Below are 19227 nucleotides of genomic sequence, written 5' to 3' on the forward strand. Positions count from 1 at the left end.
CCATGGCTAATTTAAGGAAGGGCCCATTTCGGAGGACAACACAACGAGATGCAACAATTTAAGTTTCTGTCAGGGACGTATGCTCTCATTGGGAGAATTGCCAAAATTGAAGCTGGTTTCCCTTGACACTTTTTTTTGGTGTGCCGGACTCGTTTGGACCAGACAGTATCAGATAGACGGCCTACACTTAGAGACAGAGGGGCGCTGTTTCGGAAAATTATGAAACACTGAGGCAAAATTGATTTATTTTCTTTATTGTTTTTTTTGGTGGGGGAAACCTGGCTTTCTTGGCAACCATGAATTGGGATCCAATTCACACGAGGGATTTTATTTGTCCCCCTCCCCCAATATTTTTTGGGACAAAATGACTGTAAAAACACCAGAAAATCAGCTTCAAGTCATTTTAATTTTGAAAAAAATAAGTTCCAAAGTATTCCCACGCATTATAGAGAGATATGTGATCGTAAGCGAGGTTTAAAATGATTATTATTCAGGTCAATTTACAATTATGTTCCCGCCCCCTGACCATCCGCTCAAGAAAAAGAAAAACCTTCCTGTAGATTTTTGCCCCAACCCTAATCTAGCGCACCCGATTCTTAATAATTAGTTGTTGAAAAGCTGAACCAGATCAGTTAACTGGGGTTGGAGCGAAAACCTACAGGAGGATAGCTCTCAAGGAACAGGGTTGGAGAGCCCTGATCTAGTTGATAATCCCTGCCCTAGGGAGTCCTGTCAGTGGGTGTGGTTTTCTGTAGCTTCCAGGGGTGGGGCAGGGGCTTCGTTTTTTACATGGTCGTCCAGCAGGCCCATCTGAGAATGAGAGAGGGAAAACATTAAAGTACACTGAACTAAAATATAAATGCAACATATAACAATTTCAAAGACTTTACTGAATTACAGTTCATGAGGAAATCTGTCATTTGAAATAAATAAATTTGGCCTTAATCTATGATTGGGAATACAGATCTGTTGGTACGGCTGTGGTGGTCATGAAATCTTGTCAGCTGGTGATTGTCAACCAAATAACTGTCATTCTCACGGTATTTACCATTAATTAACAAACAGCCTACAAGCCATTTCAAAAAGTCCATGTAATACAGCCTACACCTTTAGACCTTAAACAGGTCTAAATGAGCATGATATGAAGAAAAGAATAGTCTACTCTGAGTTGTCATGTTAGGTCCTGGTGTGGCTATGCCAAATGGCTGTGGGTTACACTAGTTTGTTTAGCAGACAAGATTTGCTTATAATTCCATGGCATTATTTTATAGTATGAAGAATAAAATAAATATTTTCTCAACCATTTGAGGGAGTGCGCACGAGGCTTATTCTATGTTGAGCGGCTAACAACAAATACATTTGAAGTCAGAAGTTTACATACACTTAGGTTGGAGTCATTAAAACTCATTAAACCTCAGATTTTTTGTTGTTGTAGACCTCCACAAGTCTGGTTCATCCTTGGGAGCAATTTCCAAATGCCTTAAGGTACTACGTTCATCTGTACAAACAATAGTACGCAACTATAAACACCATGGGACTACGCAGCAGTCATACCGCTCAGGAAGGAGACGCGTTCTGTCTCCTAGAGATGAACATAATTTGATGCGAAAAGTGAAAATCAATCCCAGAACAACAGCAAAGGACCCTGTGAAGATGCTGGAGGAAACAAGTACAAAAGTATCTATATCCACAGTAAAATGAGTCCTATATCAATATAACCTGAAAGGCCACTCAGCAAGGAAGAGGGGCGCACTGTTCCAAAACCACCACAAAAAAGCCAGGCTACGGTTTGCAACTGCACATGGGGACAAAGATTGTACTTTTTGGAGAAATGTCCTCTGGTCTGATGAAACATAAATAGGACTGTTTGGCCATAATGACCATCGTTATGTTTAGAGGAAAAAGGGGGAGGCTTGCAAGTCAAATCATTTTAAATATTTTTTATTAGCGGCCGTCACTCCGATTTCTCCCGCAATTGCATAGCCTATAGAAATGTAGCGCAACAGGAGCTCTAATGAAGTGTTTGATTAGATTTTCAAACTCATTTGCATTGATGTCAGAGTGATTAGAGGGACAATAGAGTGCTGAGTACCAGGCAGTTAGCAAGTTTGGTAGGCTACTAATGACCATCTGCAGCATCAGAGCTTGGAGAAGCCTAATTACCGTGACTAAACGGTCATGTGGAATTTGACTGCCTTCATGACGGTAATACAGTCACCGTAACAACCCTTGGTCACCGATACCTTAAAAAAAGTAGGAAAGTGGATCAGAAAGGGACCACCCTTTGCATCATGCAACTCGACATCTTCGAGTTGATCAGGCTGTCGATTGTGGCCTGTGGAATGTTGTCCCACATCTCTTCAATGGCTGTGCGAAGATGGGAACTGGAACACACCGTCATACTTCTATCCAGAGCATCCCAATCATGCTCAATGGGTGACATGTCTGGTGAGTATGCAGGCCATGGAAGAACTGGGACAATTTCAGCTTCCAGGAATTGTGTACCGATCCTTGCAAAATGGGGCCGTGCATTATCATGCTGAAACATGAGGTCATGGCGGCGGAGGAATGGCACGACAATGGGCCTCAGGATCTTATCACGGTATCACTGTGCATTAAAATAGCCATCAATAAAAATGCAATTGTGTTCATTGTCCATAGCTTATTCCTGCCCATACCATAACCACACCATGATGCACTCACCCACACAACGTCATTCATGCTGTCTGCCAGGTACAGGATTAATCCGCGAAGAGCAGACTTCTCTTTCGTGCCAGTGGCCATCAAAGGTAAGCATTTGCCCACTGAAGTCGGTTACGACGTAGAACTGCAGTCCGGTCAAGACCCCGATGAGTACAACAAGCAAGCAGATGTGACTGTTTGTGCAAACCCACAATTTTATCAGCTGTCCGGGTGTCTGGTCTCAGATGATTCCACAGGTGAAGAAACTGGATGCGGAGGTTCTGAGCTGCCGTTGTTATACGAGGTTTGCGGTTGTGAGGCCGTTTGGACATACTGCCAAATTCTCTAAAACGACGGAGACGGCTTATGATAGAGAAATTAACATTAAATTCTCTAGAAACGGTTCTGGTGGATATTTCTGCGGTCAGTATACCAATTGCATGCTCCCTCAACTTGAGACATCTGTGACATTGTGTGATGTAAGTCTAGTCCTGGACTAAAAAGCACTTTCAACAAACGTGCTTTAATCTCTGTCCGGTAAACCACCCCTTTAAGTTTACGTTTATTTTAATGTGTTTTCAAATTAAATGAGCAGTAGTGCAGCATGCGATGAGAAAAGGAATTACCAACGCTAACTACTGTCCAATTCAGATATGGATCAAAATACTTATGTTGAGGGTATCCTATATGCTGCGTCCTGTATATATTTACTTAAAAGAAAAGAAGAAATTGACACTTTCTGCATCTACTTTATATCTGTGGAGTCAACAAGCTTGTGACAAGCGTGTTTGACTTGATGTGTTGACTTGCCTCCCGGGGTTTGTAGACTCCTAGTTGGAGGCGACAGCAGATGACGTCCACCAAGAAGCCCACCATTCCATGGATCATACCTGTATGGAGAGTACAGAGAGAAGTCTTAAGGCTTCCAAATGAATCAGTTCGGCTGGCGCCTAGACGAATTCGAACGAGTGTACTTGCATACTCCCTTAAAAATACATTCACTTGAAAAACAAGTAGAAAATTGGCAATAGTACTGTTTTTCCATTTTGAGACGCCGCAGCCAGCATATACTTGTACAAAAGAGTCTGAATTAATCTAAGCTAACGCAAATATCATTAATTTTGGTGTTTTTGCAATTTCACATCTAAGATGTTTGGTTCCTCAAAAATGTGCATGAAAACGAGTCGTCTCTTGTTGAATGACAACCTGAATGACAAAGGCTTTATTGAAGAATCCCTACTTTCGACCATTCACCGACAAAGGGGCATAGACTTCGGCTTGTTTGGATAAAAAATATTTTGAGTGACAGCCCCCCCCCCCCCCCCCCGACAGCATTTCCCGAAGTCCAAAGCGAACAAAAAGTTGTGATAATATACAGTACCAGTCAAAAGTTGACACACTTACTCATTCAAAGGTTTCTTTTTTTAAACTATTTTCTACATTGTAGAATAATATCGAGAGCATCCTGGCGGGCTGTATCACCGCCTGGTACGGCAACTGCTCCGCCCTCAACCGTAAGGCTCTCCAGAGGGTAGTGAGGTCTGCACAACGCATCACCGGGGGCAAACTACCTGCCCTCCAGGACACCTACACCACCCGATGTTACAGGAAGGCCATAAAGATCATCAAGGACATCAACCACCGAACCACTGCCTGTTCACCCCGCTATCATCCAGAAGGCGAGGTCAGTACAGGTGCATCAAAGCTGGGACTGAGAGACTGAAAAACAGCTTCTATCTCAAGGCTATCAGACTGTTAAACAGCCACCATTGAGTGGCTGCTGCCAACACACTGTCATTGACACTGACCCAACTCCAGCCACTTTAATAATGGGAATTGATGGGAAATTATGTAAATATATCACTAGCCACTTTAAACAATGCTACCTTATATAATGTTACTTACCCTACATTATTCATCTCATATGCATACGTATATACTGTACTCTACATCATCGACTGCATCCTTATGTAATACATGTATCACTAGCCACTTTAACTATGCCACTTTGTTTACTTTGTCTACATACTCATCTCATATGTATATACTGTACTCGATACCATCTACTGTATGCTGCTCTGTACCATCACTCACTCATATATCCTTATGTACATATTCTTTATCCCCTTACACTGTGTATAAGACAGTAGTTTTAGAATTGTTAGTTAGATTACTTGTTGGTTATCACTGCATTGTCGGAACTAGAAGCACAAGCATTTCGCTACACTCGCATTAACATCTGCTAACCATGTGTATGTGACAAATAAAATTTGATTTGATTTGATTTGAATAGTGAAGACATCAAAACTATGGAATCATACTGAAACCCATAAAGTGTTAAACAAATCAAAATTATTTTAAATTCTTCAAAGTAGCCACCTTTTGCCTTGAGCTTTGCACACTCTTGGCATTCTCTCAACTAGTTTCATGAGGAATGCTTTTCCAACAGTCTTGAAGGAGTTCCCACATATGCTGAACACTTGTTGGCTGCTTGTCCTTCACTCTGTGGTCCAAAATCATTCCAAACCATCTCAATTGGATTGAGGTCGGGTGATTGTGGAGGCCAGGTCATCTGATGTAGCACTCCACCACTCTCCTTCTTGGTCAAATAGCCCTTACACAGCCTGGAGGTGTGTTGGGTCATTGTCTTGTTGAAAAACAAATGATAGTCCCACTAAGCGCAAATCAGATGTGATGGCGTATTGCTGCAGAATGTTGTGGTAGCCATGCTGGTTAAGTGTGCCTTGAATTTTTTAAAAATTACAAAAACAAAATCAGACAGTGTCACCAGCATAGCACCTCCACCTCCATGCTTCACGGGAGGAACCACACATGCGGAGATCATCCGTTCACCTACTCCGCCTCTCAAAGACAGCGATTGGAACCAAAAAGCTCAAATTTGGACTCATCAGACCAAAGGACAGATTTCCACCGGTCTAATATCATTGCTCGTGTTTCTTGGCCCAAGCAAGTCTCTTCTTATTATTGGTATCCTTTAGTAGTGGTTTCTTTGCGGCAATTAGACCATGAAGGCCTGATTCACACAGTCTCCTCTGAATAGTTGATGTTAATGTCTTACTTGAACTCTGAAGCATTTATTTTAGGCTGCAAGCTGAAGTGCAGTTAACTAATGAACTTAACCTCTGCAGCAGAGGTAACTCTGGGACTTCCATTCCTGTGGCGGTCCTCATGAGACAGTTTCATCATAATACTGGATGGTTTTTGCGACTGCACTTGAAGAAACATTCAAAGTCCTTGAAAATTTCCGGATTGACTGACCTTCATGTCTTAAAGGAATGATGGATTGTCGTTTCTCTTAGCTTATTTGAGCTGTTCTTGACATAATATGGACTTGGTCTTTTACCAAATAGGGCCATCTTCTGTATACCACCGCTACCTTGTCACAACACAACTGATTGGCTCAAACACATTAAGGAAAGAAATCCCACAAATGTACTTTTAACAAGTAGTTCATAGTTTTGATGTCTTCACTATATGCTACAATGTAGAAAATAGTCAACATAATGAGCAGGTGTGTCCAAACCTTTGACTGGTACTGTATGCGCCAACTCTCCCGAACGGTTTAGGCTGGGAAGCATGCAGAAGCCTTTAGATGTCACAAAATGATAAGGATGATTTTTACAACTAGTGTTCTGTGATTATTTTTGCCTTAAGTGCTTTGGATAGGTGTGGGTCCTGTTAGGTGTGTAGTAAATCAGGGTCGTGTTCATTAGGCACTGAACATCAGAAAATAGACAAACAGGAAGGGACTACCTGGACCTTTTCCATTTTTTGACGATGTGCCCTAATGATAATGACCCAGGTGGACATACTTGGGGTGTTTTCCCTAGGAAGCAAAAGGGACAAAATAGGGAGGGACTAACCTGAACTTGTCCAATAAGATACATGTTTTTGTTGCAAAACATTACACACTACTGAATACACCCCTGTACACTTGTTGCCAGCTGTGTGTGGGTACCTGTGGTGGAGAAAATGCCTCCGATGATGCCACAAAGCCTGACAAGGAACCTCCACAGGGGCATGTGCTGCTCGGTGACTTTCACCATCAACGAGCTGATATCATACTTCATAAAGATCCCAGATACTCCGTGGCTGCCCACCGCGTGGTTGATCACCCGCTCCTACACAAACAGAGTGAAATGATGACGATACACCCACACCTTCAGTTCATCCACACACACAGCATAGACCTTGTACATTCAAATAAACACACATCCTGGACCTACCCTTTCGGTGACAGAGTACTGGTTTGTGTCTGCTGAGATCTGGTAGGTGTTCAGTTTGGTGGGCACTATGGTGATGAAGTACTGAAACATCTGATTATCTGACGAGGATTAAAGGAAAACAGTCCATACATGAATATATATTATTTAATGAAGGATGAAATTAACAGTTACAATTCCTATACAATGTCCCAATTTCTTCATAACATGTTGAGGCAGACAAACTATTTCTCCAAAAAACCCAGGACTGTGCATTTAGGAAGCCTGTCATGTAGCCTGTTTGATGTGACGTGATAAAGCCTTGGGTTTAAATACTATTTGAAATATTTCCAATGCTTTGACGAATACGCTGATTCGGTGTGCGAGTTCATTAGAACGTGCGTTGAAGATGTCGTTCCCATAGCAACGATTAAAACATTCCCAAACCAGAAACCGTGGATTGATGGCAGCATTCGCGTGAAACTGAAAGCACGAACCACTGCTTTTAATCAGGGCAAGGTGACTGGAAACATGACCGAATACAAACAGTGTAACTATTCCCTCCGCAAGGCAATCAAACAAGCTAAGCGTCAGTATAGAGACAAAGTAGAATCTCAATTCAACGGCTCAGACACAAGAGGTATGTGGCAGGGTCTTACAGTCAATCACGGATTACAAAAAGAAAACCAGCACCGTCACGGACCAGGATGTCTTGCTCCCAGGCAGACTAAATAACTTTTTTGCCCGCTTTGAGGACAATACAGTGCCACTGACACTGCCCGCAACTAAAACATGCGGACTCTCCTTCACTGCAGCCGAGGTGAGGAAAACATTTAAACGTGTCAACCCTCGCAGGGCTGCAGGCCCAGACGGCATCCCCAGCCGCACCCTCAGAGCATGCGCAGACCAGCTGGCTGATGTGTTTACGGACATATTCAATCAATCCCTATCCCAGTCTGTTGTTCCCACATGCTTCAAGAGGGCCACCATTGTTCCTGTTCCCAAGAAAGCTAAGGTAACTGAGCTAAACGACTACCGCCCCCGTAGCACTCACTTCCGTCATCATGAAGTGCTTTGAGAGACTAGTCAAGGACCATATCACCTCCACCCTACCGGACACCCTAGACCCACTCCAATTTGCTTACCGCCCAAATAGGTCCACAGACGATGCAATCTCAACCACACTGCCCTAACCCATCTGGACAAGAGGAATACCTATGTGAGAATGCTGTTCATCGACTACAGCTCGGCATTTAACACCATAGTGCCCTCCAAGCTCGTCATCAAGCTCGAGACCCTGGGTCTCGACGCCGCCCTGTGCAACTGGGTACTGGACTTCCTGACGGGCCCTCCACCCCGCTGATCCTCAACACTGGGGCCCCACAAGGGTGCGTTCTGAGCCCTCTCCTGTACTCCCTGTTCACCCACGACTGCGTGGCCACGCACGCCTCCAACTCAATCATCAAGTTTGCGGACGACACAACAGTGGTAGGCTTGATTACCAACAACGACGAGACGGCCTGCAGGGAGGAGGTGAGGGCCCTCGGAGTGTGGTGTCAGGAAAATAACCTCACACTCAACGTCAACAAAACTAAGGAGATGATTGTGGACTTCAGGAAACAGCAGAGGGAACACCCCCCTATCCACATCGATGGAACAGTAGTGGAGGGTAGTAAGTTTTAAGTTCCTCGGCGTACACATCACAGACAAACTGAATTGGTCCACCCACAGACAGCATCGTGAAGAAGGCGCAGCAGCGCCTCTTCAACCTCAGGAGGCTGAAGAAATTCGGCTTGTCACCAAAAGCACTCACAAACTTCTACAGATGCACAACCGAGAGCATCCTGTCGGGCTGTATCACCGCCTGGTACGTCAACTGCTCCGCCCACAACCGTAAGGCTCTCCAGAGGGTAGTGAGGTCTGCACAACGCATCACCGGGGGCAAACTACCTGCCCTCCAGGACACCTACACCACCCGATGTCACAGGAAGGCCATAAAGATCATCAAGGACAACAACCACCCGAGCCACTGCCTGTTCACCCCGCTATCATCCAGAAGGCGAAGTCAGTACAGGTGCATTTGTAGACTTTGCCTTCTGGATGATAGCGGGACCGAGAGACTGAAAAACAGCTTCTATCTCAAGGCCATCAGACTGTTAAACAGCCACCACTAACATTGAGTGGCTGCTGCCAACACTGACTCAACTCCAGCCACTTTAATAATGGGTATTGATGGGAAATGATGTAAAATATATCACTAGTCACTTTAAACAATGCTACCTAATATAATGTTTACATACCCTACATTATTCATCTCATATGTATAAGTATATACTGTACTCTATATCATCTACTGCATCCTTAATGTAATACATGTATCACTAGCCACTTTAACTATGCCACTTTGTTTACATACTCATCTCATATGTATATACTGTACTCAATACCATCTACTGTATCTTGCCTATGCAGTTCTACCATCACTCATTCATATATATTTATGTACATATTCTTTATGCCCTTACACTTGTGTCTATAAGGTATTCGTTTTGGAATTGTTAGCTAGATTACTTGTTGGTTATTACTGCATTGTCGGAACTAGAAGCACAAGCATTTCGCTACACTCGCACTAACATCTGCTAACCATGTGTATGTGACAAATAAAATCTGATTTGATTTGATTTAATTGACTGGAGTGCCAGGTGTGTGGGCATTGCACTTTTGGAACTTTTCTATTGAGCTTGCCCGTTACAATGGAAACAATCAAGCATGGCGTCAGTATTTGAATTATTTTGAATGATATTTGTACCCAGGACTTACGGTCAGTGCAGACTTTCTCTGTCCCGTCCAGAGGGTTGATGATCCCTGGGATCTCCTCTCCGAACGACAGGTGGTCGATGCGATGGGAGAAGTTGTACGCTGTAATCAACAACAAATCAGAACAATCATTAACTCCAGGTCTATGGATATCGTCAGGTTTAAATGTGTTAACTCAATTGAAGACATCACATAGTTCCATCATAACTTACATTTGTTTAGGATGTTTTTATGTATCATGTATGGGAGTTAGACTCTAAACAAAGAAACTTACTATCGTGGCTGACGAGGGCCGCTAGATGGGCGTGGCCTCTAGGATGTGGGATAGCCCTGTATGTGATGTGAAAAGGTCAAGCTTGCGGAGACTCCTCCCACATAGGGCATGATAACTCATATTCCAGAGTCAAACATCTAGGTCATGTTCATTAGGCACCCAATGGAGAAAACAGACAAACAGGGAGGGACAACCTGGAAACACTCATTGTGTTCATTAAGGCACACTAGCTAGAAGTTAGTTGTAGAGAGAGGAGCGGTGACCTACTTGCCCACAGTGATGTGGAAGTTGCCAGCCACCTTGTTGACATAAAGATGGCCGTGTATCCTGCAGGCCGCAGGCGACTGGGAGGGGCTGTCCTCTCTCGAAGGAGAATAGAGGGGAGGAGAGTCACTTCAATAACATAACCGTAACCATTCAATACAGTTTATCAATTACTTCAATACCTAACTTCACTCAAACACACACACTGTCACAGCAAAGCTGTATTATTTTTTCCAGACCTGGGAGGAAGGGCGGTGGGGGATCCTTTCAGGACGGTCTTGAAGATCACATCCTGCAGCGAGTGTTCCTCCCTAAGGCGGTCCTGGATCATCAGCAGAGTTCTGGGGGAGGAAAGGGAGATGAGTGAGCAAGGGAAAGGTTAAACATGGGAGTGTTGTAGAGGGGAGTCACTATATAGGAGTGAGAAGTTATAACAGATGGTCAATGGATAGCCTTCACTCCACCATACTGTCTTTACTTTATTAGGTTTATTTGACAGATATTATGCATCATGATTAAAATGTGTGAAAATGTGCCACATGTAGCCAACCATCTCATCTTTTGCTTCACTGTATGCAACATTTTAGTTGTGCATGTGCATTCTGGTGGTGCATTTTTATACTGTCAGGAGACACATCTTGTGGCTGAAATATCTTACCTGTGCCACAGCCTTTGCTGAGGAGAGAGGTCAAAGGTGACCTGCAAGGTGACCATGGGAAAAAATATTAAGAAAGGGCATTGTCACTGGAAAGATATTATGATGAAATTTATGGAACCCTGAATTCTCACCGCACTTGCATCTTGTCATTGTCAGGTTGTCATTGTGTCTGTACTGTTCTTAACTGACTGGCCTGGTTAGGCTGCTATAGCAGGTACCAGACAGAGTCATACTTACTGGCTCATAATGTAGGCCATCTGAAGCTACCATGGTCTCTGCCAAGTCTAGGACATCTGCACCTACAACTACATACAGCCACCCAGACAAACAGCAAATCAATGAATAATATAATCAATCAATATGACATGATGGAAGAGAAGGGCAGCCTACAGTCAATGGCTTCATACAACACTACTGAAATGTTAATTCTACTGCCGACAATCACATTATATCCTAGATGTCCATGTCTAGGCCTAAATTGTGAGAGCAACCTTCAAACAGTGTAAATACTTACATTGACACCTCATGGCAACTGTGATGTCTATGTTTATTCTTAATTTACTGCAAAAGAGAGAAGATTGTGTTAGTTAGCTCTATAGTGCACTTGGAGCTGTACAGGAAGTATTTCCCTGCTGATGTTGCCCAGCTAACTCAAAAATGATATGCCAGACTGTTGTTTGTGTTCATTAGGCACCAAACGGAAGCAAATGGACTGAAACTGGTAGGGACCAACTAACATTCACTTTCTACTGCAAAACACTTTTTAAAAATGTTATCTCTTTGGTGCCTAATGAACATGACCATGGTCTTGAGAGTTGTTTTTTTACCTGGAGAAGTCTTTATCAACTTCATACTCATACTGCATCCACGTGTCTCGATACACAAAGAACTCAAGGAAAGCCAGCAGAGCCATGGCTGTGAAGGCTATCAGGGACACTGAAAAGACAGCAAAGGAGGAGCGATGTAGAAGGCCAAGTTTACAACTGGAGTAGGCTACTCATTGATTGAAATAAGCAAACAGGTACATGACTATACTAGGGTTGCCCTAGATGCTCTGTTATAAACTTTGCCCTACAGTATATGTTATTGTTTGTCCATTGCACTTATACTACGGCTGACATCGTTGATGAACTTGAGGTGTTGGGTTACTCTTAATAGCATACATTAATTTAACATTTTACAATGTATCCAATCTATAATTTTAATAATAGTTTATTTACAATTCATATTTACATTGGCTAGTTAATAACGCACCTGTTCCCCCACTGGCTGTGGTTTCCACATAGCTCTCTGGAACCTTGGGGAATGCATCCAGCTCCTTCACCAGGGTTAGAGCCTTCTTCCGGGACACTAGTCTCCTCATCTTGTTTGGGGCAAGCGTCCACTGGATCCCTCATGCATTAAATCTTTAAGTTCAACATAGAAGTAAACTGTGTTATATAGCCTAACAATCTTATACAAATAATGTCATATCCGGATACTTTTAACAGTGGCCGCTTGAAGGGAATGAATGAAAACGATATTTCCTCTCTAGCAAACAAGAATGGCAAGTTTAAACCCTCCCATCTGTTTCTGGCCGCAGGTACGCAAAATATTCTGAGACACCACCTGGCACTTTTTACATTCGGTTTGCCTATTGACGTTTCCCAGCTGACTAGAAGCTGGTAGTTAGCTAGCCATCTTGGCTACCGGTAGCTATCAAACCCGACTGTGTATTTTATAATAGTCATACTTCGGTCGTTACTGTCTCGGGTGCCCATTCATTTTCGCCATAGAGGGAAATCCGATTTTTGTATCAATCCATTGTTCTATGCTTTGTTCAGGATTGAAACATCTGGATACTGCGTTAGTTGTTGCAACAAAAAAAAACTGTCGCTGGTAACCTTTGACCTGGTGTACTACCATAGACGTTTGAGTACAGTGCATTCATTTTGCCACAGCGCCCTCTGGTGATCAACAGTAAGCAGACTGACTCCGCGCACAGACATCCGTTCTTCTTCGGTGGGGTTTATCGGCGGTTGGCATCCAACGTTATGGTGCATTACCGCCACCTACTGTTTTGGAGTGTGGGCCAGAGACAGGAAGAATCTAAATCCTACCTGCCAGCCCCATTGCTCTTAAAAAATATAAAATATTTGAGACTATATCTAATGACGTTCTACTCAATATACTCTTTAAACAAATGTTCTGTATCCTCTTCTCTCTCATACTATATCTCAACCTCTCTCTTTCCCTCCAATAATGTCCGCACTGTATCAATACATGCTCCACGGTCTGTTTCCTGGCAATACATTCTCCTGTTAGATACTTTCCTATCACATGTAAGGTCTTATTCAACTGGCTGTGTCCCACCCTTAATGTTGTAAATATTCCTGCCGTTCTCCCCTCCAACTTTCCTCTGTACTTGAAATAAAATCCTGCCCTTAGGATCTCGATTCCACTGCTCCTGCCATTTCTCCACCATCACTTTCCATATCATGCTTTTTGCCTCTGCCTTGCTCATTGAAACTACCACATCAACATCCCGACTACTTAGTGCTTGTTTAGCCAGTACATCAACTGCCTCGTTCCCTTACACTCCCACATGAGCTGGGGCCCATGTAAATATTATCTGTATACCCATTTGTTTACTTCTGCCATGAGTTTGTAGCACCTCATAAATCAGGTTGTGTCTGCTACGTGATATAAAGGACTGGATACTCCTTAGCACTGCTCATGAATCAGAGCAAATAACTACTCTTTCTGGCTTAACTTCCTCCACCCACTGCAAGGCCAACAGTATGGCCATCATCTCCGCTGAATATACAGCCAGCTGATCTGTAATACGTTTCCTGACTCTCCCCCCACATTCCTGCACTACAAATGCTGACCCAGTACATCCTGTCCTTGGATCTTTTGAACCATCTGTGTAGACGGCCACAAAATTCTGATACACAGTATCCAGATGTCTCTTAAACCAATCCAGATGTCTCTTAAACCAATCAGATGGATCAACACCATCCCTATCTTTCTGTCATCTCTCCAACACTTCTAGATCAACTACTGGAGGTGGGAGTAGCCATGGTGGATTTACAGGAATAGCTACCATTGGACTAAACTTCCTTCCATACAATCCCATCTCCTTTGCCTGGGTATTACCCACCCACCCAAAGCTTGCGTTCGACCTTCGCTCATGTTCCCAGCATGCCTGTAAAATCCCTTTCGCAGGCTGAGACACCCCATGTCCTTTTAGGCGGACCCAATAATACATTGCCAGCTGCTGTCTCCTAATCTGCAATGGCATTTCCCCCATCTCCACCTGTAGTGCAGCCACTGGGGACGTCCAGAACGCCCCACTACATATTTAGAGTCATTGCCCCTGTTTGACATCTATCCTTTCCAATGATATCCGGGCTGCCGAACCATACGTTATACTGCCATAGTCTATTACAGATCGGATCAATGCAACATACATGGTCCTCAATGAGGCATGCCCAGCCCCCCACTCCTTCCCTGTCAGACAGCGCATCACATTTAGTATCGTCTTACACTTTCCCACCACTCTCCCAATGTGTTCTGCCCAGGCCATTCTAGTAACAAAGTATACCCCAAGGAACCTGAAGGCCTCCACCCGCTCCAAGTTTCTCCCATATAACCTCAAGCATAACTTATCTCCCACCTTCCTCCTGGTAAAGAACACTGTCAGTTCTCTACAGAGAACCTGAATCCCCACATTAATGCCCACCGCTCAACCTCATCAATTGCTTCCTGTACCTTCCTGATTATATATGGTACATTTCCTCCTCTCTTCCATAAGGCCCCATCATCTGCAAATAACAACCTCCCAATATCCGGCTGTACCTGAGAGTAAACATCATTGATCATGATTGAGAACAACATGCTCCCCTGCAGTGTACCATTATCCACCATGTAGCTGCCTGATAGAGACTTCCCCACCCTCACCTGGATAGACCTTCAAACAGGAAATCCTTTATGCAGTTGTATGTTCTTCCTCCTACCCCCATAATATCAAGCTTGATTAACAACCACTCCTTCCACATCATATCACATGCCTTATCCACATCAAAAAAATACAGCTACAACAATCTTCTTGTTCATCGGAGCCTTCCTGACCTGTGCTTCTAAGCAGAGCACTGGATACATTGTTCCCCTACCCTTCCTGAATCCGCTCTGATGTGGCAATACTGACCCCCTGCTCTCCAGGAAGTAAGTTAGCCTCTCCGTTATCATACACTCCATAATCTTAGTGATGTTAAGGCTATTGGCCAATAGCTTGTTGGCCTCATTGGGTCTTTCCCTGGCTTCCAGATTGGTCCCACTACTGCCTCCTTCCAGCTGCCTGGTAGTTTCCCCTCCTCCCACACTCTGTTGTACAACACCAATATTTTATCCAGTGCCTCATCACTAAGATGGGCCAACATAACATAGCACACCTCATCTTTCCCAGGTGAATTTAACCCAGCCGTACCTATTGCCCTTTTCACCTATGCCATTGTAAATGGTGCATTCTACACATAATTTACATCCTCCCTCCTATCCAGCACTCCAGGATGCTCCTCTCTCGTTCTCGCTCTCCCCCTCATCTGACAAATTTGCCTAGCTATGCACTTGGACAAAGGCTTTGGCCATCATCTCTGCCTTCTCCTCATCTGTTACTGCCACATCCTTCCCCCTCGTCAACACTGGATAATCCCACTCCCTTCTGACCCCACTCATCCTCTGAATCATCCCCATACTTCTCCCACTGGTGTCGCCCTTCCAATGGTGTCACAGAACCGACGCCAACATGACCTCTGTCTGATGAATAGTTCTCTTCACCAGCGCCTGCTTATACTGAATCAGAGGTTGGAAGTTATGTGTCCTTTTCAGTACTCTAAATTAGAGGTCGACCGATTATGATTTTTCAACACCAATACCGATAATTGGAGGACCAAAAAAAGCCGATACCGATTAATCAGCCGATTTTTATATATATTTGTAATAATGACAATTACAACAATACTGAATTAACACTTATTTTAACTTCATATAATACATAAATAAAATCAATTTAGTCTTAAATAAATAATGAAACATGTTCAATTTGGTTTAAATAATGCAAAAACACAGTGTTGGAGAAGAAAGTAAAAGTGCAATATGTGCCATGTAAAAAAGCTAACGTTTAAGTTCCTTGCTCAGAACATGAGAACATATGAAAGCTGGTGGTCCCTTTTAACATGAGTCTTCAATATTCCCAGGTAAGAAGTTTTAGGTTGTAGTTATTATAGGACTATTTCTCTCTATACCATTTGTATTTCATACACCTTTGACTATTGGATGTTCTTATAGGCACTATAGTATTGCCAGCCTAATCTCGGGAGTTGATAGGCTTGAAGTCATAAACAGCACAATGCTTGAAGCACAGCAAAGATTGGCTGGCAAACGCAGGAAAGTGCTGTTTGAATGAATGCTTACAAGCCTGCTGCTGCCTACCACCGCTCAGTCAGACTGCTCTATCAAATATCAAATACTTAATTATAATATAATAAACACACAGAAATATGAGCCTTGGGGCTTTAATATGGTCAAATCCGGAAACTATCATTTTTGAAAACAAAACGTTCATTATTATTTCAGTGAAATACGGAACCGTTCCGTATTTTATTGAATGGGTGGCATCCCTAAGTCTAAATATTGCTGTTACATTGCACAAACTTCAATGTTATGTCATAATTATGTACATTTCTGGCAAATTAATTACCGTCTTTGTTAGGAAGAAATGGTCCTTCACACAGTTCGCAACGAGCCAGGCGGCCCAAACTGCTGCATGTACCCTGACTCTGCTTGCACAGAATGCAAGAGAAGTGACACAATTTTCCCCAGTTAAAATAAATTAATGTTAGCAGGCAATCTTAACTAAATATGCAGGTTTTAAAAAATATACTTGTGTATTGATTTTAAGAAAGGCATTGATGTTTATGGTGAGGTACATTGGTGTAACGACAGTGCTTTTTTGTGAATGCGCTTGTTAAATCATCACCCGTTTGGAGAAGCAGGCTGTGATTCAATGAGAAATTAACAGGCACCGCATCGATTATATGCAACGCAGGACAAGCTAGATAAACTAGTAATATCATCAACCATGTGTAGTTAACTAGTGATTATGTTAAGATTGATTGGCTTTTATAAGATAAGTTTAATGCTAGCTAGCAACTTACCTTGGCTCCTTCCTGCACTCGCGTAACAGGTGGTCAGCCTGCCACGCAGTCTCCTCGTGGAGTGCAATGTAATCGGCATCCAAAAATGCAGATTACCAATTGTTATGAAAACTTCAAATCGTCCCTAATTAATCGGCCATGTCGATTAATCGGTCGACCTCTACTCTAAATGCCCTGTTCCTACTCCTCACCATTGCCCACACTCCATTGTCCTCCACGGGACTGCTTTCCTCCTCCTCCCTGAACTCTTAGGTATAGCCTCAGTAGCTTTCCCCACTAACGCTGTTCTCACCCAATTATTCATACTATCCACTTCCCCTCTCAAATCCACCCGAGCCATCACCCGCTCACTTAACTCCTGAAACTGATCCCACTTTGCCCTTTCAAACACCCACCTGCCTACCACTGACACCTCCTCCTCCCTCTGGCCTACTGTGCATACTATTGGGTAATGATCACTCCCTACTGTCAACTCCTCCCAATCACAGATTCCGGTCATCACACTAGATACCCGAGAGGTCCAATCCAAACTCTTTCCCTGTAACTACATCAATCCTGGCCCCTGGGCCATCATTCAGGCACACCAGATCTTTAACTTCTATCAGATTTTCCATCACCTGGCCATTTCCATCCATCCATCCACCCCCAGAGCGTGTTGTGGACATTAAAATCCCCACATGTTACCTTACTTCTATCCTGGCCCTCCACCATCTCCAACTCTTCTAGGTCTAATACCTGACACGTATTATAGTAGTTCACTACCATCTCTCCTCTCAACCACACTGCCACCACCACATATTCCTGTTCAATACCTTTACCTAGCATCCTGTATGGAAGTCCTTGCTTTATGAAGGTGGCACATCACCCCTTCCCCCTGCACCTCGGGCCCTATGTGTTATAAACTCCACATTCGGTTTGAGTCATGTTTCCTGCACACAAATCACGTCAGGCTTAGCTGGCATATCCACAATTATATTATTTAACTCCTGCCCATTAGCCAACAGGCATGGAGCATTCCATTGTAGTACTACCATCATAATTAAGATCCAGTAATACAGGACTCCACCCTCGGCTGATTGAGGTCATCTTGAACCTCTTCCCATGTCAAGCCTGTCATACTCAGATGTCTCCCAGCGGCACCCACTATTCGCTTAATCTTCTCCGTTTTAGACTTTACTTCAGGGGTGCTGTTGATAACTGCTGCTATGAACGTCACCAGCTTTCTCTTATCAATGTATACCATATCGTCACCCACCTGCCCCGTAATCCCCATCTAGATGCTCCTACCCATCTCTCTCTTGAACCTGTATCTCTCTGGACCTGAACCACCCTCACTACCTCCACATAAGACACCCTTCTCTCACTTGTTGCACCACTACTGCCTGCTTCATAGCCTCACACACACTATATGCCACATTATGAGCTATGAACTATGGTTACTTTATTTTGGCAGTACCTGGTCCTTGAAGTGTAACAGTATAGACGGGCTATCTGCCCTAACTCCACCCCTTATTGATCGCAATCTATGAACATTCACTAAAACGCCTCCTGTCAAATTGTCCCTTATCTCTTGAATGCTAACACTCACAGGCACTCCTGTTATCACCCCTTTAATCCACTGCTTCCCTGCTTGATCACTCCAGCTGCTCGACAACACCTTACACTTCCCTATTTGCTTCACTCCGAGAGCTTTCTCCCTCTGCGTCATGTCCTTACAGAACATAAACAAACTACCATCTCTTAACGCTTTAGCATTGACAACTTCCCCAGTCAACTCTTTTATCACAGCCGTCAACCTTATCGGACTCATCGCCCCTACTCCCCCTTCCTCCCTAAACTTCAGAATCACTTTCTGCTCCTCCTCACCTCCATGCGTCTTATCTTGCCCTCTCTCGGCACTTTCTACCTCCGAACTGCAGCTATGTTGCTCTCCTCAGACTTCTTTTTCTGCCTCCTCTCTGCCTCCAAAGACCTCTCGTCCCCCCTTCAAACCCCTACTCCCTTTCTCTCCCGCTTTCTTTTTCTCTTTCTTTCTCCCTCCTTTATTGTACCACTATACTCCATACTTTCTTCTCCTACCATCTCTGACCCAATCACAACACAGCTGTGCCG

At 43.6% G+C, this 19227-nt stretch overlaps 1 protein-coding gene across 3 annotated transcripts; it reads right to left on the reverse strand.

The window, feature by feature from the left end:
* Positions 1-238: 238 nt before the first annotated feature.
* LOC115111711 (endoplasmic reticulum-Golgi intermediate compartment protein 2-like) lies at positions 239-19105 on the reverse strand. 3 transcript variants are annotated; one of them, XM_029638056.2, is made up of 14 exons: positions 18982-19105; positions 12173-12324; positions 11746-11854; positions 11433-11479; positions 11156-11223; positions 10919-10959; positions 10500-10601; positions 10264-10359; positions 9997-10052; positions 9726-9824; positions 6930-7027; positions 6662-6824; positions 3493-3572; positions 239-810 (listed from the first exon to the last, which is right to left on the reverse strand). In XM_029638056.2, the coding sequence occupies exons 2-14, from the start codon at positions 12279-12281 to the stop codon at positions 733-735; spliced, it is 1146 nt and encodes a 381-aa protein (XP_029493916.1). In that variant the 5' UTR covers positions 12282-12324; positions 18982-19105; the 3' UTR covers positions 239-732. The 3 variants fall into 3 exon arrangements, with proteins under 3 accessions (XP_029493916.1, XP_029493914.1, XP_029493913.1); XM_029638054.2 differs by lacking the exon at positions 18982-19105 and adding an exon at positions 17116-18924; XM_029638053.2 differs by lacking the exon at positions 18982-19105 and adding an exon at positions 12651-13275.
* Between the last annotated feature and the right edge of the window lie 122 nt (positions 19106-19227).

Source organism: Oncorhynchus nerka, linkage group LG27 (genome assembly GCF_034236695.1).
Source record: "Oncorhynchus nerka isolate Pitt River linkage group LG27, Oner_Uvic_2.0, whole genome shotgun sequence".
NCBI classification, from domain to species: Eukaryota; Metazoa; Chordata; class Actinopteri; order Salmoniformes; family Salmonidae; genus Oncorhynchus; species Oncorhynchus nerka.